We start from the raw sequence: 22,795 nt of genomic DNA, 5'->3' as shown, positions 1-22,795 counted from the left end.
ACACCTGCTGTTTTCTTTAAGTTTTATAAATGCCATAATTCCATTACATAATTTTCTGTTACATTAAGAGATATAGCTATATATCTAACCACAATGGTCCATAGACTTGGATGGATGGAGGATTCAGCTGGCTCCCATTCTGTTGTTATTGCCAGCATGCCACTTTTCCAGAACTGCCTCATTTTGTCGATTCAGCTAGTGTGGAGGTGACAAGAAGGATAGTTTTTTAACATAATTTTAGACAAGCTAAGATGTACTTTTATTCTTATGCAGGGATGGAAGAACACGGTTGAATTAAGTCACACTGCGAATCACAGTTTGGGCAAAATCAGAATTTCCCTTGCAGATTTTAAGGCCTTAAGTTTGCTTTTCCCATTACACCATGCACAGACTAATTGTGCTCATTTCTTTCCTGAGAACCCTGTGATGGAGGGGGTTTTTCTCCTTTTGTCTCTTTAGCTTTGGTCGTCCCTTCTTCCTTTAGTAACTCTGGAGGTCTTAATGGAGAAAAGCCTGTTAGATACAGAGTGAAACATCCTTTGGCTGGCAGGGCACACAGCTCTACTTATTATTTTTTATGGTCACGTGGCATCATAATGATGGCTTTGACTTCATAGTGATGAATAACGGATACAATTTGGAGGGGAATTTATATGATTCCGTTGGAAGCTATTTGCAGTGGATGCTAACTGTGGGAATTATAATGTTTCCAAAATGTCAGTGCATGTATGACTATTGATTCCTTTTCCATTTAGGTTGTCCTTTACTTAATGATATATAGCTGATGGTAAATGGCAGTAATCTAGTGTCTCAGCCTTTTGGAAGTGATGGACATTTTTCACCTCTTTAAAAATTGGTCACAACATCAATTTCTTGCAAAAGAAGATAAACTGAGCTTGATCTGCATTTGCCCTGTATGAAGCTGTCATTACAATGTGCAGGATTTACTGAATTATCAGAAGAACTTTGGCATCAGCTGACTTCTTTACTCTTTCAGCTGTGCCTAGGTACAAATTTGAATTATAGCAATAATCCAATCTCATGAAGACATGAAGAAATATTACATTCAGAATGTTACATACAGCGTTTGACTGGCTCAAAAATGTTTGTGTGGTATGTAGGTTAAATTTCTGAGATGCTTTTCTAAGTTTGTTTCATTCAGTTGAGTAAGCATGCTTAGAAAATAGTGATGTTCATTTTTTGGATAATAAACACCAACAGTAGTGTTTGGAGGAGGCCTGGACGTTGAACTGTTGTTGAAACTCTATCTGCTTGCTTTGTAGAATGCCGTGTTATGAAGTCCTCTTATTCCCGATCATCTGGCTTGAGGCATTCTGGGTCCAAAAGTCCAGGAACTTCACGTCGAAGCAAATCACCTGCCTCAGGTACTACTTCTAGAAAAGAGCTGAACACATCAAATATATGAAAGTCAGGATTTGTTAAATGGGGTGAAAAAACTGTTGGCTCTGTCTCAAATATGAGTGCTATGCTTTGTTTCCTAAGGGATTTTTTTTTTTTTTTTTCAGTTTGTCTCCTAGATTTAATACTAATTTATAGTAAATTTTCAATTATTTTTGAATCCTGGAAAGACAAGTGGTTTCTATTTTTTAATTAACAGGCACAAAAAGTTTCAGTTTATGAACACTGGAATAATTTGTGCTAATTGTACATTTGGGATATGTTTTCAGCATGGCACTTGATTTTCTTGAAGACGATTAACTACAGCATGGTTATGTGGTTAAACTGACGTTCATTGAACTAGAGTACACCCTTAAGTGTTTTGAATTTGAAAGGCTTCTCCTATATAATCCAGATATTGTCGGAATTACAGGATTTTGCTGTTTGAAATAATTTTAGGGGCTGTTCTGGAATGCTATTGCCCTTTTCCTTCTTGTGCTTCCTGTAATTTCAAAGAAAGGTTCACATTGTGGTTTTGCCAGCACTTTGGCTGAAAACCGTGTGTTCCAATCAGCTTTTATGCAGAAGGGAGAAACTTCGGGATTTGCTTGTTTGTGGGGTTTGTTTGTTTGTTTGTTTTCTCCCTTTCTTTACCTCTGCGTTTAGTTTCTAAACACAACAAATCTGAACTGAATTTTTTTCCCTCTGACCCAGTGAAGTAGCCCTCAAGTCAAACCATTGAATATGTAAATATACAATGCTCTGTTTTGAATGTAACTAGCATGTAAGCTCCTATGCATATATTCAAAACGACAACATGTTCAGTATTCTCATTTTCATATCAGTATTTGTTTTGTTTAATTGATGCTGTTTAAATTCATTTTATGTCTTCGAGTTATTTCAAAGTGGAATATTTAATTTAATTTGATTTAATTTGAATATTTAACTGAAAAGTTTTAAAGAAGGATCACAATAATAACAAAGCAAAATGTAGCATGAAAGGCAAGTTTCACAACTGATTGACATTTCATGCGATCCTGTTAACTCCTATGAAATCACATGGGATAGCAACAGTTAATTTTATGCAAAGAATTTAGAAATCAGGGCTGTCATCTTCTTACTTTTTCTACTTAGATACCCCTTTGTTTTTTTTTTTTAATTTGAAAAAATTATCCAAGTGTCTGGTATTTATCCTTCTATTTACTTGCCATTTTTTCTCATGTATTCTTTACTTATCTTTATTTACCCTTCTTTCTTTCATGCATGTTCTGAGCTGTTTAATAACTTATTTCCTTAATGTCTTTTTCCTTTGTGTCAAATATATGAGTACAGTAAAGAGGGGTGGCCACTACTCCAGTGCTCATTCTTCAGCAAAATCCCCAGGTGAGCCATTACTATTATGGCTGTATATCACTAGTGTGTCTCTTCCTTCTCCGTTTACCCTTTTCACTGTATTTGTGAATGTTTTCAAGCTTGAAACATGCATTTTGCATTCCATGAATCAGAGACATAATGGGTGTAGAGTTTTCAGTGAAGTAGATCGTTTCAGTGAAATAATATAAATGATGCTTTATAGCTGTCAGACATCAGTTAATGGTGTCAAAGTTAAATTTGTAAAGGTATCATTTGACTACAAGTAGAGGAGCATTCTGAGGAGCAACACATTTGTATGTGTTTTCTGAAGTATATTATAACAGAAGAGTTCAAGCAGTGCAAAAAGATGGGTGAGAGTTGCTGAAAAAAGCAGTGCAAAAACGTGCTTTGTTTTATTTGCATTTTCTTACCTTTCTCTTTTTCTTGTGTTATTTCAGCATAAGTTCTAAAACACCTTCAGTTCAAAGTGCAAGTATCTCTAAAACACTGAATCTCTTACAAGTAGCATGCATTTTGATTGGTAAATAAGTTGAGACTTCAGACCATACTAGAAGTTAACAATTTTTAAGGTATTCATAGGTTTCTCAGTTTTCAACATTCCAATATGGTGAAGAATTGTATTTAAAGAATGACAGAGAAGAAATTGTTTTAATGTATATGCAGGCTGCTATACATGTTGAAAGAAACCTCAAAAGAACTTAGAAAATAGATAAGAAAGGTGAGTTTTGCATATACATGTAATAATCAGCAAATCAATGGCAGTGAACAAGTTTGTGCCAAAAAAACAAAACAGATTGTGTGTTTTTTGAGTTAAAATTAGAAGTTCTGCTGTCTCAAATAGCAGTTGGCTGACTACCTACAGGTGCCAAATTTTTACATGTACACAGGGCCAGTTCCAGCTAGTTGTTGCAGTTGTCTACCAACCCCTGTGCAGTGGATCTCAGAAGCCATTGGCGTAGCTGTATCTACAGACAGATCTTTTCCTCAGCAGAACATACAATATGTTGTAGAATCATAGAAGGACAAAAGTTGGAAGGGACCTCTGGAGGTCACCTAGTCACACCCCTGGCTCAGAACACCAATATCTAAGATATTAGCAAAGAGCTGGAGTACTGCCAGTGTATGCTAGAATGTTCTTCCTTAGTTATGAGAGGGAAGAAGGTTATGTTAACCAGCTGATTTCACAAGTACAGTTTAATGGTTCTGTCGATGTTTAAAAGGATGGTAGTGACTTAGAGACAGATAAGGATGTCTTGTACTGTAGACCTCAATGGTTGTGTTCAGGAAAGAGTGACCTTTCTCTGAGCTGCATAAAAATAATTTGTGAATAAACAACAATTTTCTGCTCCTGTGTAGTGGTAGCTGGTCATTTGGAAGCAAATTCTTTTACTGAAATATCTCATTTTTGGTCATGAACTTGACAGCTCAGTATTTTTTCTAATGGATAAAGCAAAATTGTGTATGCAAGAAGCAGAAAACAGTAAGAGCATTCGCTAGCCCTTTACATCACCATACTTGTAAATCCTTTATAAAATAAGGAAGCATTGATGTGCCAGGTTTCAAGAAGTTTATCTAAAACAAAGTGATGAAAAGTAGTCTGCAGGTGGGGTGTATGCTCCTATATCCTTTTAGCTTCTTAATAAAACACTTAAATAATTCACCTATTGTTGTTACAGGCAACCCTTGTTGAAATTAAGACAAAAGCATCCTAAACATATGGAATACTCTTAGTAGAAAAGCCTAAGCTCTTAGTCCTGTAACAGAACTGGAAATGTAAATCCAAGTCATCAGACTTCAAGACAGACTTATTCTGTAGCTAAATGCTAATTACTTATGTCTTAACACCACACATCAAAGAGAGAGATTTGTGTGAAATAGAGGGATTTGTAGAAGTTGCAATAACAGTCAGCCTGGCCTACTGGCAGATAGACTGCCCAGGTTTTAAAAATAGTATTTAGAGGGAACTTTCAGCACTCAGATAATGTTAGGGTACTAGGTTAATAGACACTTGGAAAATAAATTCAATAGCGCTGGTTAAAAAGCCTTGCATAACCCATGACAGACAGCTGAACATGCAAAGGTTTTGTGCAGATGTAACTGTTATTTGCTTTGAAGCTAAGTTTTTATTTGTGAGGGTTGCTTTTTTCTTTCTGAAAAAATAATTCTGCACCATGAATCAGCTATGAAACCTTTGTAGCTCTTAAATATCTGCCTAGTATTTTCCTCTTCCTGGAAAAATGAGGTTGAGCTGGAGAGGAAATAATGTTGCATCACATGTTGCATCATATTTGTGTATGATGAATGGTATGCTATTTTGTCTGCATAACAAAATTCATAAGTTTGTTTTTTCCAGAAAAATACAAGGACTACCTAAGTTATGTTCATCAAAGATATAACAGTTGTATCGGGTCTCTCTGGAAAAAATAGACTTAAAATGACCTGAAGTCAAGAGGGAGAATATTGCATGTTTTCACAGACACTTGAACTTCTTGGGAATTCAGAAACAACCTACTAGCTTTCAAATGTTGGGTTTGAGGTTTTTCTTTGTTTTGTGGTTTGTTTTTATTTCCCCTAAATAATGGGTTTTTTCTGAACTACTGCTTAAGTTCTTTATAATCCAAACAGCTCTCTTGTTGGTTGGTTGTTTTTTTTTTTCTTTGAAAAAACAAACAAATCAATTCGTGTTCGATGAGACATTTTACATAGAAAATGAGGCACTGATCTAAATAGGAGAGATAGTCAAATGTCTTTATGAACACTGTTTCTCTTCATGTTTTTTTATGCAATATCACAATAAATTGTATCGTTTAAAGAGGCTGTGGTTATTATTTGCCCAAATCTCTTGCACTGGCAAAGGACAGAATAGGCCTTTTTCATCTCTAGGGTGACAATGCAGTATTTGTGTGTCTTCTTGATCCCATATCCAGCCACATGAATTTTCAGGGCACAGTTGTTTGGCATGCAAGCCTATAATTTATTCCTAACTACTGAGGAATGTGTTCTGGTCTTTGAATGCAGACTTGAGTGATAACTTGTCAGAGAGGTATGTTATGTTTTAAAGCAAATTAAGGTTTTTGACTTTTATTCACTTTTTCTTCCATTTGTTTGCTTTTATTGCTTTGATCAGTTAATGGAACCCCAAGCAGTCAATTGTCCACCCCAAAGTCAACAAAGTCCTCAAGTTCTTCACCAACAAGCCCAGGCAGCTTTCGTGGACTGAAGGTAAGTGCCAGAACTACCAAAACCCCTAAATTCCGTTGTTCACAGAATGATGTATTACAGTGATGCTGAAAAAGAAAAAAAATGAAAACAAATACTAGTTTTGCTAGTATGAGTTCTGAGTTGAAGTAGAGAAGAGATCTGAAGTATGATTTTTGTATTTTGGGTTTGGTTGGTGGGGTATAACACTCAGCGCAGGGAAGGGGGAGGATGATGGTGGCTTCAATATGCCAATTTGCCCTTCAAATTTTCTATTGTTTTGTGGACTGCAGAAACCCCCTAACAAATTTATATTCCCTCAGCCTATATAAATGTAATATCCTCTTTTGTTTACCTTATAGTCTTGTAGCATTGCCCAAAATTTTGTCTGAAGCATGCTTCTTCATCAGTGGCATGCAATTTCACCACTTAATGCAGTGTCCTGCCTCAAATCATGTGAGGGGTTCCTTTGGGAGCAGCCTCATGTCTGGCAGATTGTTCTCTGTGTTGCACCAAGAGAATTTTGTTCCTCTCCCACTTAAAAATTGGTAGCATTCACAGTTCTTAGAGGCTGCTCTCTGCCTTTTGCCTGGTAAAATAAAAGGAACAGTCCAGAGCACAGTTGAGCATCTTACTGCTTCATTTATGCAGCTGTCCTTTCAAGGAGAATTTTCTTATGAAATCATTGATTGCAGCCTTTCTGGAAGCACACTGGAGGGTTCACACTGATTATTCTGATCAAGTAATAGCTCCCTTTGGTGAACACAGCAGTTGTGAAGAGGCTGCATAATTTTGTGGAAAACTGTTTTCTCAATTAAAAGACTGGCTAAAGGACGTGATTTGAATAGGATTTAGATTTGGGTTTTGACATGCTAATTGTTATCAAGTCTTTGTCTGTTTTGCAAGGAGTATGGCACTGGTTTCTGACAGGTTTCTGTGATAATTCTGAGAAAATGTTTTGATTTATTTGTTTATTTCTAATATATTTTCAGTTGTTTGGTTCACTGAGGCACTTTAGTGTTGATTTCTGCCTTTACGTTGTCGAGCTATACCATCCCATAGCTTCTTTTTGTCTAAAGCAACATAAGTTGGTTTTTCCAACATTAAGCAATTTAAAGAGCAGTAATAGTCCTGACATTAAAAATTAGAAACTGTGTGTATTAAACTTTGTCTGGACAGCTCTGCTATAAAATCTACAGTAGAGGACACCAAAATCATTGAACTGGAGGCTCTCGGCTGGTCTGTACTATATTTAACAAATGCTTTTTGTCTTTCTTTAATGAAATTACAAGTTTAGAAATTAGCTAAGTTGTTTCATGTTTTCCCACACTGTCCTGTCTGCTTTTAGCTGATCAAAGCTCCATTAAGATAGAGATAATTCTGATAGTAACAACCAATTTTCAGTAAAATGGACATATCCTCTTTCCCTTTCACTGCCAATTTCACTGAAATAGGCTGTTGTACTTTTTCATTTTAGAACATAATTCATGCTAGATACTAATGGGTGTTCATGTCAAGTAATTCGTCCCTATATGACCAAATAAAACAGCAAAACCAAATTAATCATCTCAGACCTGGCATATTGCTGAAGTAGTGAGTACCTCTTTTTTTATCCCATTAGGATGCTTCTGTTCAGCTGTGCTCCTGAGACTAAAGATATGGAAAGTTAGCTGGTGAATCTCAGGATAAATTTGAAGGGGATCAAGTGCACTGTGCAGCAACCCTTACTTCTTGATTATATTCTAGTAGTAATAACTAGATGAAGTATCATCATAAAACTAGTACCATGGTTTTATGCAAAACTATATTATTTTAAGAAAATCATTGTTATTTTTGTAGGATTGATCTTGGCTAGTCTGATGAGGAAAACAGATGACCAGGAAAGGACCAATTTTATTATTTTGAGGTTATTGGTTTTGCTTATTGTAAAATAAATCCTTGTTGCTAAGACTGCATCACTGTGCAGACACGTAGTCTGGCTTCCTGCACTTGTATAAAGAAGGTGCCATGACTACAGCTGAATGTAGATATAAATACCATGGCAGCCAGTGAAAGAATAAAGTATATTTTTGAGTCTTCTGGCTTGGGAAATATGCAATATTTTGGCCAATTTGTTGTGTAGAAAATACATGTTTATTTTTGTAGAGCCTGAAACAGGAACACTTAAGAATGGTTTTATATAAGCTTGGAGCAGCAGGAAAAGGGAAGAAATCAAGGTTGATTTTTTTTGTTCCCTGTAAAGAGCAGGCCAGCAGGCCAGCAGAGCAGCTGCACACAAGCTGTCCTTTAAAACCTGTGTTGTTTGGAAAGCCAGAGCAAAATAAAATATTTGACTAGAGATTAGAACCTGGCTAAGCTTTTTGAAGTTTAAGTGATAATTCCAGTCATCAAGGCAGTAAACTTGCAAAAGATACTGATAGCAACAGCAATTTTTTTGTATGCCACTTTTCCTTTAAAGTGAAGTCTCTTCAGTCCCCAAGGATTCCTTCTGCTTCACAACACTCGATAAGCAGAAGTGGTATGCTCAGGCAAAGAAAACAACTTGCAGGAAACACTCCTCAAGAACAGCTTATCTTTTATGAGAAGGGTTTTCCTTCTGTCCTTTTTAGTTCTTCCAACAAGAGTGCCCTTGTGCTGTTGTTCAGTACATACAGTAAGGCAGCCTGCTGTCCAACATCCCAATCTTGCAGAAGTGTTTAAAGAAGCTGTACTGGAGTCTGAGATTATATTGAAGTAAGAAATTTATGCTGTGGCTCAAGAACAGTAAACACTACAGAATTTCCCCACAACCCCAAATAAATGCCAGGTGACAAAGGCAGGTGACACTTGAAAGCTTTAACCTTTATCTTTGGTGCCTTTATGGATACACTGATATGCAATGCTGTTAGGGTTACTTTGGCTCTTAGCTCTTCCAGTACACTTCATAGCACAAAAATAATCCAGAGACTAGATTAAATCTGAGATTTTGGAAAGTGATGTCATGATTTCCTTATGCTTACTTGGATATGTTTCATCTTCCACTCTTGAAATTAAGTACCATGTCTTGTCATCTTTTTAAAAAGAAGATAAAATTGTACAAATAAAGAAGTTTCACAGTTGAGGCCTTTCTTAGAATGACAGTTATGCCAAATAGCATTGTGTTTGAATTTGTCTCAGTATTACTTTTTCGATTGATTGACCAAATGAGCAAAGTGAAAGGGCATTAAAACCTGATCCAACAGATCACTTAAGCACTCGCTTAACTTTAAGCTATTGAGCAGTTCCTTTTACTTCAATGATGATGATGTTAATGTGCTTAAAGTTAAACATGTGCTTAAGTGATTTGAAGGATTAGTGCCTATCTTCATCAAGGTTTTAATCTCTTCGGTTTTGTAGACATGTGCTTCTGTTAGCAGTGTTAAGAATATTTACACACAATTATCTAAGCTCACAGGTGACACAGGTGCAATAGTAGTTCTTAGAGTAATTCTTTAATTGCTGCCTTCGTTGAGTTTACAATTCAGCATCTTTCTTGCTCATGCAGTGGATAAAAAGAGTTGGCTAATTTGTACTGGTGATGCACTTAGTGTTAAGTCCATTCACCATCGCCATCAGTTTTCTAAAAGCTCTACATAATGTGATGCAACTCAAATTCTCTTTAGAAAAATCTTTATTTGTTTTTTCAGTGTTGCCAGACCAGTGAAATAAAATACATTACATTATATAAATGCCATAACATGTGGGCTCAAATTAATGCTAGCACAGTCACTACATTCTAATTGGCTGAATTTTGGTGAGTGCTCTAGAAGGCACCATCCTATGTAGCTGCCAAGAAGTTATCTATTTCCTTCAGTATGAAAAAAAGCCCAGAGTATTTCCACCAACATTTTTGTTGGGGGCAATTAAGCTGGCTGCAAATGTTGACAGCTAACGCACGCATCCACTTCAACAGAATACAGGTTTATATCTGTAGAGCCTTCCTCTCGCTCTCACGAGACAAAAAATAAAATCCCACCAGACATGTAGTTATCTGGGATTACTTTCTCATGTCCTCCCACATTTCAATTTTAAATACAAGTGCTATGTTTTCATTTTTTCAGGTACATGTTAGCATTCTGACTCAAAAGATTTATTAAAAATCTTTGCTACTGGACCAGTACATGTAGCATGATTGAAACAACTGTCAGATTGCTGCTTTTTCACTCCCAAATCACTGACTTACACACTGATCCAGATTTTAAGGAAATCTTGGGCCAGTCCATCCCTGCTGCTTACACATCACCTTACATTTTGCGTACCCATTTCAGTCCATGCTCTTGGACTCTGTGATGGTTTAAAGGCTTTTATGTGTTTTTGTTTGTTTGTTTTGTTTCTATCATTAACTTAAAAGTAGAAAACCTGATGCACATGTTATCTGTCAGGATGGAGCTGGCACATTATACACTGGATACTTCAGGTAGTTTAAAAAAATCCTACAGCGCAAAGTATAAAATAGAGTTTTTAATGAGTTGGATATTAGTAGGGGTGAAAGGAATAAAGCTAAATACCTGTTTCTTAGTTAACATATTGAGGTGCAATAAGCACATTGGGTACTAAAGTAGGTGTGTTAAGCTTATGGGTATAAGAGATCTAATGTGTTTCTCACAAAACCATGTGTCATCTTGACAAACCAGATTATTTTAGTCACAGTCAGTCTGTATAAAATAATATAAAATATAGATAAATGTGTTTAGATATCTTTGTGAACCTGGATAAACGGTTATTCTGCAGAAAATAGTTCATTTGAACAAAACAGACAGCTTTTCTTCACCCACTAACTTTCATAACTTTTTACAGTGTCTTTAATTAATGCAACTAATTTTGAGAACTGTGTATTCACTGAGATTTTCTCAGTATCTCTAACAACTATGTTGCATTTTGCATTTGGCTCTGGATGTGCTGTTGAAACAAAAATTACCTGTGGAGAGACAGCTTGAGGGAAGTAAAAGCAATAATTATTATATTCTGTATTGTGTAATGCTTAAATGCAACAGGAGTGACTGTCGGCGTAAGATGTTCTTAGCCAGTAGCATCCACATCCTGAGGTGATGGTTTTATTTGAAGGGCTGGTTATCCATCTCTGCTCTGAATTGCTCTTTGAGCTTTTAAAAATAAAATATTAAAGTCTGTCTCAGGTCTGAGTTTTCCAAGACTTGTATATGTATCTGAGAGAGTAGATTTAAGGCCTGTGCACTCTGAATTTATAACGTGTGAGGTGAACAGTATTGGAAGAGATCACTAGTGCTGTATAGACCAGAATACAGGAGGACAAATTATTGCAAAACCTAATCTTCATGTGATTGTAGATGCCATCCATATTCACTAGTGAGGTATTAAAGCAACATGCATACTTTTCTCCTTGCTACTTCAGGAATGCCTCATGAACCAGTCAATCTATTTGCATATCTGAAATCTTTATTTCAGCTTCAAAATACCTGCAGATGCTGGGATACCAAGATATTCTAAAGATAACATGTCACTGGGTAGTTTAATGATTAGAAAATTTAGAATAAAATAACTTAATTCTGTGTCACTTATTGTCAATTCTGACCTTCTTCTCACCTTTTCTGGCTAGACAAGCACCTCACAGACATCTTAAGAGTTTACTTCTAGTGTGCTCTGACACAGTGGAGAAAGACGAGACTGGTTTTGTTGCCAAGGAACTGAGACACAGACCCACAGCACTCGAATTACACAGGGTCTCTGTTGTAGAGTGAGTTTGGCCTCAAGTTTAGAGCCATGAGGTCAGTTAGTGGCAGAGGTAGGGTGAAACCTGCTAGTTCAGGTTCTGATCTAGCGCCTCAGACACAACAGCAGCATTAGATTTTTCCCTTTCCTACTCCTTTTGGCTTTTTTTCTTGGTGCTGTCTGCTTCTTTCTTGTAAATAAATACTGTGGTAAGCAGGGATGTGCCCAGTCATGCTCTGACCTGATTACAAGGATGATGGAATTTGGAAATGTGGGCTAGATATTCCCATGTATTGTCAGTCACTGAAAATCCAGAATAGATTACTAATATATTTGGCTAATAACTAATACTTCGCAGCGATCTGTTATCTCTTGTCAAGCTTGAAGAAAATGTGACTGACTGGTTATGAGACTCATGATTTTGCACAAATATAATTTAACCTAAATGTCCTTGTTCCTGGTATTTATTAAATAAATAGGTGGCTCAGAAAGACAGCAGCATTATCATCGTTTAAGTTATTAGCAAGAAGCAGAGTAGGTGATGACTGGTTGCTGTTTGATGGCACTTCTATGCCAAATGCTAGCAAACATCATTGTTTTAGAGGCTCTGCAAAATTACGTTGTACAGCTTCTGGTTACTGTACCTTTAGCTGACCTGGCAGCTCAGCTGCCACTAGAAACTTAAGCATTCATTAGCATTTCATGAGCCTTTAGACAATATCCCTATCTGTTAGTTCAGTTCTTTCATTGACAATAGTGTTAATGATTTAAAATATTCAGCAGTGTAACCAGACAGTGTCAGCTGAAATGGAAAATGCTGCATTTGCATTCCTGGTGTCATGCAAAGCATTTCAACAGACACTGAGCTTAAGGCAGAGAAGCATTTTAATCCTTTACGTGGTGAGTGATGAGAATTACTATAATAGCCCATGAAGAAAACAAGATATGGAACTTCACAGAACAGCAGGAAATGCTACGTTGAGAAAGGGGAAGTGATATAAAATATACTTTCATTTCATGGAGCATCCCCATACTTAACTGTAATGAGAGAGCTTATAAAACAGTGGTGCATAAACACATCCAGTACACTTTACTATTTATGGCATGCATTCCTATGCCTCCACCTCTTTTTAAAATAAAAATTTTTGTGTACGTCCCTGGGCAGTATGACACGATGATTTTAAATAGAATTGTGAAGATTCAGGTTGAGTACCAATTCTGTCGTTAGTGCAGCAAAAGTAGTTTTCTTCAGCCTTCATCCTTCAAAATCATTTAGATACTTGATTCTTACACAGTGTCACAGTTACTAAAATTTTACCTGTGTCTGGGTACATATCAGTCATCTAACGTGAAATTCTTGTATATGTCATAAATCTTCACATCCACAAAAAAAAAAAAAAGATAGACTACTAAATTATCAAGCAAATCTGACAATCATATATTTTCACAGCCATCTATGCCAGAGTTCTGTTCTTTAAATGAAAACTAGCAGGGCCATGCAAGCATTTCTACATTACCTTCCTAGCATGCTTCAGTGCTAATCTGAAAAGAACGTATTTTGAGTTCAGTTAGGGAAACTGAACAGCTGTGAAGAGATGTGTTAGACTACACCGCGAGAACACGTGCTGGCTGCACTGGCCACTCAATAGTTGTCCATAGATGGCTGTTTCTGGCTTACGAGAAGCTGTATACAGATTGTATGAGCGAGTGAATGAGTGAACGCTGTGTCCACGTGAACTGGTTCTGTGGTGTTTAGATGTGATTTGGTGCAGCTGGAGGGAATTTGCTGTTAATAGGTTTACTGAAATCTGTTCAACTACTTATCTAAATAGGAATGTCAGGACTGGATCTTAAATTGGTGCAAGTGACAATGATATAATGATAATGAACTGTGAGAAAGCAAAAATGAAATTAAGATGGGAATGGAAAAGTAAGCTGACCCTATATAGGTGTTTTAGGGTGGTTGTGTTTGTTTTTTGTGGTTTTTTTAACTTTGCTGGTTTTTGTCTGACTCCTTGTGATTGTCATGAGAAATAATACATTCTTATGTACTTCCTTAGATGCCTCCACATGGTGGACCTTCTTCCAATGTGAATGGTGTACCTGAATCACTTCATTGCCAGAGCCCTGAAGGTAGGACACCAATAATTGCAAACAATCCTTGCAAAAATTTTATTGTAGGTGACAGTTGGCTTAGCACTCTTAGACGGTTTCTGATGGCTGCAAATAATTTTTTGTTCTGTTTGATACCTTATTGACAATTTTATTATTGAAAAAAATATCATTTTCTGCACCAAGTCAGTAAAGCTAGGAAATAAATATTGTTCTTTTTATTAGTGGACCCTGCTCTCCAATGGTCACTATTAAAAATGTGAGTGATTTTGAACATGACCTGCAGAGTATCACCAGAAATCTGTTTGTATCTGGATTAAAAGTGGAACCCTCCTCAAAACAGCACACTGCGCTTCAGGCAGAAGCACTTGGCACACCAGCTGACCTTAGCTAAACTTAATCTTTCATTCCTTACCTCTTTAAAGCAATGGGGTTTTAAAAATTATTTTACAAATTTCATTTTAGAGTCAAGTTTTTAATTTAAAAATACTTACGTTTAATTTTTAAAATACTGAAATAATCCGCTATCAAACTTCTTTGCATTTTGGATGTTTCAGCAGCAGCTAAGGGAACTCGAAGGAATTCAGCAGATAAAACTTTTGGTTCTTTTACATGCATTAATAGTTTTTGCATTTTTGCTTTGAGCATGCAAAAGATGCTTCAAAAAAGTATTTTGAGTTCAGCAAGTATTTAGACTAAGGACTTCAGCTGCATTCATTACTTTTAGAATATGTCCATGCAAAAACCTAGTATTTGATTTTTGTGTTAAGAGGTCAAACAACTCTGATTAGTCTTATCTTGCTCTTTCTTATGTTTGAGATATAAAAATAAGGGAATAAGCTGTGAAGAAAACAGCTTAGTTAAAGTTTTATTTTGCATTTGTGACTGTTTCTGTTCTCTATCTTTGGAAACCATGGGGAATATATTACATTCTGCTGACACTTCAACTTGCATTATTGACCTTGCTTTTTGCAGGTGTGAATGGAAACAAGTGCTCAGTGTCATCTCCCATTCTTGAGAAGTACAAAGTGGGGAAGGTGATTGGTGATGGCAATTTTGCTGTTGTAAAGGAGTGCATAGAGCGGTGAGCAAGAAACTGTTCAGTACTGCTATGTATTTTACTGGATAAAGCCCTGTATATTAGCATAATTGGATAGCAAATGTGATGAGATGAAAGCAAAGAGCAGTTGCAAAGATATGTCTACACTTGAGGAGAACTGGACATAGCAAAACACACAGAGATTCCTATGTGTTATTCCAGCAAAGGAACAAAAGCAGCAGAGAAACATGGCTTTTTATCCCAAAAACTACAGGAGGTATCACCTTCTAGTGGAGGCTCTTAAGGAAAGCCCACAGACCTTCAAGAAATCCCCCTCACGCAACAGACTGTCATGGATGGCAGGAAATTGTATGTGGCATCTAAACAGCCTTTCAGAGAGCCCTCTTCTGCCTCAGCAACCTTGTGGATATCGTATCTCTACTGCCTAAGTGATTTTTCACGGCTTTGCAGTGTTACTTTGAGCAAAGTATTGTTAAAGGCATGTGGTTGGTGGCAGTTAGCCTGTGCTGTGGACTCCCTTGTGCTTACTTCTGTGAGGTTGTGCGGGGAGTAGCCACTTTGCAAATCAGCCCTTCAATACTCCAGACTCTGCAATATTCTTGCACCTGACTTCCCATGGGGTAGACAAGATGCCTTTAGAGACCTGTGCTGTGTTACTGCTCTTCCTCTGCAGCTTTGTGTCACACTTTGCTGCTAGTGCAAACAGAGCAGATGATTTGACTGTCACTTTCTCAGTGTATTTTTTAGAACCACCTTCTGCTGTCTTCATCAGTCTGAGAGTTATGTCAGCTTCTTAAATATTATGAGGAATCTTCAACTTGTATACAAATACTGGGCAAGTTCAGCAAATGTCTGTAAACAAACTTAGAAGTTACAGAAACAATTTCTATTATTTGATCCTCGTCTGTTGGTTTTCTGTACATGAAAGATCATTATGAATGGAAACATCTAATTCCAGTCTTAGCAGATCATAGATGCACAGATAGAAACTTTTGCTGTCATGCAAATGAGCCAAAAGGGTTGGTACTGAGGCTGGACCTGGGGCCTCCTCTACTGAAACAGAAGTGAAAGATTCTTAAAATCCATAACTTTCTGCAGCCATTACTAGTTTTTTTTCCTCAGAAGAATTGTTTGTTGATACTGTATCTGGAATATTTATCTCCATTACTGAGAATAATTTTGACAGGTGGTATGTAACACAATGTCTAATTCTCCCTTCTAGTTTATAGCAGCAACTTAAAATTGTTATTTTCAGTACTTTTTGAGAAAGTGCTGTACAAGCCTGCAAGGTTTACAGAGTAAGGAAAAAGACTGAAGTGACAGCTCCTAGAGACATACTAGCTGAGCATAGAGCTGATAAAGAAAAAAATAGGCTAAATGTGATCTGAGTATGCTACAGTTACAGCTCCAAAAAGTTCCTGTTGCATCTACGGGTTTAAAATAATGCTTCTCACAGCGTTAATGTCTAGAATCAAAGGTTGTGTTGTTTGGATTTTGTGGGGGTTTTTGTGTTTGTTTGGTTGGTTGTTCTTTTCTTTTTGAAGAGTTTCTACCAACAGGCTCTGGTTCCTGACAACCAGTACTACATCAGTGTGTAATCATGTCCCTACTGCTTTAAGCACTGCAGGTCTGTTACAAGAACTGTGCCAAGGTTGTTTTGTAACCCAGTTTCTGTTCCTTTAATTTTGCAAGAAGCTACACATAAGCAGCTTGAATGAAACTAAAGGCATGATGCTTCACAGTGTCTACCTATGCACCCTGAAACTGGCCACACATCCTTTGTTATCTATAGACTGAACAACATCCATGAAAGGCAACAGGTTAAAAGCACAAAATACCATAATTTATTATTTTCGGGAAAATCAACTGTGCATTTTGGAAATTACTTAAGTCAATGACTTAAGTCACTGAAAATGAGAAAGGGGTTGCTAAGTTACTTGGGTTTCAAAATGTCATCTGTGCTTTTTGGAATTAAGGGACTAGACTAGAAAAACAACCTTCCAATTATTTAAAAAAAAATACAAAATTAAACTTAAAAATCTAGTTTTGTCTGTGATCCGTTCTTCATATTTAGTGAAACATCATTAAACGAATGGTATATTAAATAAATATGCAGCAATAGTTGTTAGTAATAACAGTGAGTGAGGAAATGCCAGCTATAAATTCTTGTCTTTTAATTCCTATTATACTTCATTTCTAATAGCATTGTTCTTAGAAGCTTTAGTTGTGGAGCCAGGATCCTTTTATACTATCTCTCGTTTGTAAAGAGTGCCTATATGTCTATATATAAAGACATGAGTCAACAGATGGACGCTGACAGTGAGACAGAAGAATACCAGCACCTGTCAGACAAGACTGGCAGTGGTATCAGCAGTCAAACTATGTGGCTGATATTCGGAGTTTTTTCTTAGATGCTATAATAAAGGACATTTGCAGGAGGGATTTGAATCTGGTTGATGAATTGGCTTTGTGACTGTTAACTCCTCTTTCAACACAGCATAAATGCTGAAGGTTTCACAAGTGGTTTTTGCTGATTAGTTGTTTACAGGCTTTCAGATAATGCACTTAATTTAGTATAATGCATAAACTGTGATCCAGAATTACACACTGTGTTCATAGATGCTACATCAGGTCTATAATATAAAAGGATGGCTTTTAACAGATACCATTTAGATAACATTTCTATCTAAAGCCTGGATCAGGTTGTAACTATGACAACATTGCAGATACAGCTGCACTTTCAGAGCAGAGATGCTCTACAGTATTTTTTCCATAATGGCTAAACTGAATGTGAGACGTTAATTCAGTTTCTTTTTTTTTGTAAGGTACTAATTTTACTTAGTTGTATCGAATGCAAAAAGTATAGCAAAAATTAACCAGGAAGTTTAAAAACATGCCTGACTTTTGCTTTTGTAACTGCTTCCAGTGTTTTTTATTATACATGCTAGTGATTTTCTGATGCATATTGGAGACGGTAGATGCTGGCACAACACAAAATAGCACCCAACAGGGTCTTACGGCATTTTCTTGTGATTTTTCATTGGTCATTAATATAAGTAGTACTGTCTTCTTTGTTTAAAGAAAATAATAATAAAAATAATTTTTAAAAAGATAATTCATTTGTGTTGCTTTTTTCTCTCATTTTCTCCCCTTCTGGAGAAATTGAGAACACTTTAATGCCTTACAGGGACAAAAGGCAAATTAGAGTTCCTTTCAGGGAATGTGTTTACTGAAAATGGTCATCCTTTTTGCTTGGTATATAACCACCCTCTTAAATGACATGGCACTTTAGATAACTGCTATAGAATTCCACAGAATACTTAAAAAAATAAAGAATGAAATACAAAAAATCAAAATTAATGCCTAATAATTTGTGCAAGACTTTATACAAGTCTGTAATGAACTATGGGGTTTTAGCTTTGCTGAATCCTATTGAATTTTTCCACTGCTTATCAATCTTTCTTCTGCTCACTTACACATAAATGCTTATGCTTTTATCATTAAAGTCTTCCAGTTGAACAAAATTAAGTGGAAAGCTCAAGACAAATTTTGGATGTTGGATTAAAGAAGTGCCAGAGAGTTGTGCCATGTCACAGAAGTATGAATCAATCGCAGGTGGAGCTTGGAATTAATACACAAAGTGAGCAAGTTTGTGGTAGTCAGGGAAACAACAGGTGCAAATGGTGCTGAGAAAATGAAAAAAAACCAAAATCAAGTCCACTCAATGAATTTTCCATCAGCAGCTTCCATGGGTCAAGGCATTCCGTTACGATGCTGTATATTCTTACAGATAATGCCACAATTTATTGACCAGTTTCTAATTAATGCTTCTCGTCTTTTTCTCGTTAGATCCACAGGAAAGGAGTTTGCACTGAAGATCATAGACAAGGCTAAATGCTGTGGAAAGGTAGTGTACAACAATTTGTATGTATAAGAAAAACAGCAATAAACAGCACTAGCAGCTGCTCGTTAGTCATAAATGGTGGGTGTGTTTGGGTTTTCTGACTATTTTCAGAATATCTGTTTAGCAGGATGACAATTTATCCAAGAAGCAAATAATAAAAGTGGTGTTAGTCTGCTAGATAACAGAGTAAAAACCAAACAATGTTTTGTCTATTTTATTGGACTAACAAAGAAAATGCTAATATGTGTCCAAAATGAAATCAGAAGAGAAATAGCCAAAATATATTACAAAGACTCTGATCTGTAAAATATGAGAGAGGAAATTTGCAGCTTTGTGTGTATTTATATAATTCCCATCCCTCTCTGCCTCAACTTTCTATGGCTGTACATGCTCCTTTTGTATGTAGAACATGGATTTGAAAGGAAAATTTCACAAGCATTTATTTCTGTTTATGTATTTTCACCATCCTGTATAACAAAGATCTTTTAACAAAAGAGTTCCTTTCTTTTTAATTCAATTTTTAATTCACTTTTTAATTCATGCTCAAAAAGTCCAAAATTGTCTCTCCGGCAGAACAGCATGTTACATAATCAAATCCAACATCTGAGAGTGTCCCAGACCTCTCTTCACCATCCTCCCAAGTACAGCGATTTTTAAAAAGGAAGGAAAAACCCAACCTACAGCCAACAATGTAGACTAAGTGTTGGAATAGGTAACAACAAATAGAATATTTCTATTTTGACTGCTTTGCAATACCTTAAAAACAAAGTGCTCTTAAGGAACTTCTAAATCAAATGGATCATAATTTAGTGTTAGCTCAAAGAACACTAAGGGCAGAGTATTAGTTATCAATCAAATTCTGGATTAAAGTCTATTCAAGAGTAGGAAATATGACATTTTCTTAAGGATGACTGAAAAGATGGATGTTTTGGATGCACATACCCTATTTTTTTAATGTAAATAAGCACACTGAAATGGTTCTGGAGATAATTTTGCAACCAAGTCAGGGTCTTAATTCAAAGGTACTTTTTTGTCAGTTACACAGAGTGACTGCTCTGAAGTGTATTTCAGAGATCCAAATGCTGAATGTGACCTTGTAGGAATATGTAGCAAGTCTGTATGATATTCTTTGTGTGGCAAGGAGCTGTATAGCACTGTACACTAGTGCATTACCTGCTGTGGTGACTTGCTTTAAGTAGAGGTCCTCAAAACAGAAATGTTTTATCTATGCAGATTTTAAATTGTGTATGAGGTGCTAGGAGATGAGTGTTCCCATGCCCCATCACTTTATCTTATATTGTCTAGGTTTATTTAAGGGAAAATTTAGAAAGGAATCTTAAAAATGTATAACCACAAGAAAAACAGAGCTAGAATTGCCTTTTTTGAGATTAAAATGTTGCCATTTCTTTGGCTGTGGGAAGGGCAACCCAGTGAGTTTCACTGCGAAAGAAAACTTCTGGGTCATGTGTACAGCTTGCAACTTGAGATGGTTTTTTATTACCTGTCTGAGTCAGCTGCTTAGGTGTCATAAATTGGAATAGTACAGAGACGGAAAATCCATTGTTATCCAGCAGAATTTAGACATATTTTCTATTTATCGTTTTCACTGCTTTAAAACAGACAAATAATTTAAAAAAAAATCAATCCTGTGGACGCATACTTGTCTTTTGAAAGGAGCTGTATGTGTATGTACCAGTAGAGGACTGTGGCGAGGAAGATGTTTCTACCTGTTAGGGCAGTGGTAGAACTGTCCAGTAAGAATTCCAACAGAAAATAATTTAATTTTGCTACAGCGTAGTCCTTCCTCACTGCCTTTCACGTGCCACCCTAAGTTCTGCCTTAAAAACACCGGTCTGGCCCAAATATGCATGGCTTGTACATCACTCACTGCTCTATAGCAGTTTATTGTAGATCTCCTAAAACTTGAATCCAATTGACTAATGTATTTTCAACAGGCAGCTTAAACGTTGTTTATACAATAATTTCTCTGTAATTAAATCCTATTAATGTAGACTGCAATCTATATTGCATTATCCAGGAGAATGTTTAATAAGTTTGAGATTGTTTTTTTTTTTTTAAATATGACAAAATATAGCAAAAAAGGTGAGGTGGTTGAAAATAACTAACTACATGCTAGTCAGCATTTTGAGGACAGGTATTAAAACAGTAGCTCAGCTACATTTTGGAGTATTTTTTAAAATAGATTATTTTAAATAAATATTGTTTATGCCTGAGCTTTATTTAAGACAATAATTTAGTCAAGTGAAACAAACAAAAAGCCAGGTAAAGCTATTTTGCCTTAGTCGTAGTTAACAGACATAATAAATTTAATATGTTACGTGTTCTTTAGGTAGAAAAAGCTATAATAAGATTCTAGTTTTTGCTTGGACTCTTAATGCTGGTTTTGAATTTACAGGCTTTCATCCATAAAGCCTAGTATGCTGTGGCTGTTCACTTTTGTCTGTTGATGGGATTCAGCATTAACAAAATTGCTTCGTGTTTGTTTGTTTTTTCTCCAGAGCACGTTTGCTTGGAGCAGACATATGTTTGTTCAGAATGACAATTGATGCTCTTTCAAACTGAATTTCAAAGGTGTAACTATATAACCCATATATGCGGCACCATACTCTCACAAAATGAGATGCACACATGGCATGTGGTTTCTGAGTTACATAGCCACATAAAGCTTTGGTAAAAACACAATGCATCTGCAAAGAACCCTGGAAATAGAAGGTGAAGTAGTGTAAGATCGTCAGTCACTGCCTATGCACAGTGGATCACATCTCCTTCTGGTGCTCTGCTCACAATTGCATGAAGTGCATGCTACAGATCAATGCAATAAACATTAATAAGTTCTAAGTCTGGTGAGATGATTTGTTATCTGCTAAAGTGTAAGGAAACTAGAGTTAATTTGCAGTGAACCTAAATACAATACCTGTATTCCAATTTTTACAGAGGAAAATGCAAATTATTCTTCCCTCGAAAGGGGGCATGTGATTTTCTTAACTCTCCAGTGCAGTGTTAACCCAGTGCTAAGATGTTCTAGAAACCAAACATTCTTAAACTAACTTGTTCTTGAAACCCAATACTTCCTCAGAAGGATAGGGAAGGGGAAATTAAACTCAATCTGTGTGCTGTTAAATTGTAGGAGCCACAATGACTGAATTGAGCAGATTGTAAATCTGAACATACATATAAACCGAACTGAAATCCAAAACCAAAGCAGGTATAATATTTTTCCTGTATATAATCCACAATTTAAAAAGTCCTTGAAAATAATCCTGGGTAATCTGTCCTTGAGTAACCTACACTGAATTAGAGGTGAAGTTCTGGAGAGGATCAAGAACATGTTAACTGTTGACAAAGGTTACAGTGATCCAGCTCCGGGTGGAGGGTGGTGTCTGAACTTAATTTCACCTCATAATACCCACATAAGAATATAATCTGTACTTCCTGAATTGCTGTCATGTTCTGGGGTCTTTTTTCTTTAATTTATTTTTTTTAGAGATATCCCATTGGTTATGTGTCCAAAATATGTCATTTTAAATTAAATTTGTTCAATGATGTATAGTTAGGCTAAAATACAAGTTGAAATCCAGTATCTGACAGTAGCCCTCCACTATATAAGTTAAACAGCAAAAAGAGTGTTCACTGATCAAGTTATGAGTTTTCAGCTGATCAAAGAAAAAGTGAATTGACAATTTCATGTCTGTTCAGATGAGCTTTCATCCTCTTTTCTGAACAGGAACACCTGATTGAAAATGAAGTGTCTATTCTGCGTCGAGTGAAGCATCCAAATATCATTATGCTTATAGAGGAAATGGACACCCCAACAGAACTCTACCTGGTGATGGAACTGGTCAAGGTAAGACTAAGGAGGCACTTTGTTTTCTTTTTTTTTTTTTTAATCCTTTGTGTTGTCAAATACAAATAGTATGTAGGATCACTCTTTATTTCTGTCTGAAACACTGTTAGATTCAAGAGTCACCTCTAGAATGATTGGCAGCATGGGAAACCTCTAAAGAAAGTCTGTAGCAGTTGAA

The 22,795-nt window shown here is 36.2% G+C and overlaps 1 protein-coding gene across 6 annotated transcripts in view; it reads left to right on the top strand.

The window, feature by feature from the left end:
• The window catches only part of DCLK2 (doublecortin like kinase 2), a 90,509-nt gene that overhangs the window by 52,503 nt on the left and 15,211 nt on the right, over positions 1–22,795 (top strand). For 4 of the 6 annotated variants that reach the window (XR_010472365.1, XM_005509083.3, XM_065061884.1 and 1 more), the window contains exons 4-10: positions 1,284–1,385; positions 2,731–2,781; positions 5,900–5,994; positions 13,737–13,809; positions 14,764–14,872; positions 18,698–18,755; positions 22,498–22,617. Coding sequence is in view for 4 of the 6 variants with exons in the window: in XM_005509083.3 (XP_005509140.2) it covers positions 1,284–1,385; positions 2,731–2,781; positions 5,900–5,994; positions 13,737–13,809; positions 14,764–14,872; positions 18,698–18,755; positions 22,498–22,617 (608 nt within the window). In the remaining 2 variants the exon portion in view is untranslated. The remainder of the gene's footprint in view (positions 1–1,283; positions 1,386–2,730; positions 2,782–5,899; positions 5,995–13,736; positions 13,810–14,763; positions 14,873–18,697; positions 18,756–22,497; positions 22,618–22,795) is intronic. The other 2 variants (XR_010472366.1, XM_065061882.1) reach the window with 1 other exon arrangement.

Source organism: Columba livia, chromosome 4 (assembly GCF_036013475.1).
Source record: "Columba livia isolate bColLiv1 breed racing homer chromosome 4, bColLiv1.pat.W.v2, whole genome shotgun sequence".
NCBI lineage: Eukaryota > Metazoa > Chordata > Aves > Columbiformes > Columbidae > Columba > Columba livia.
The sequence above is the reverse complement of the archived record's forward strand: the minus strand, read 5'-3'. Positions and strand labels throughout refer to the sequence as shown.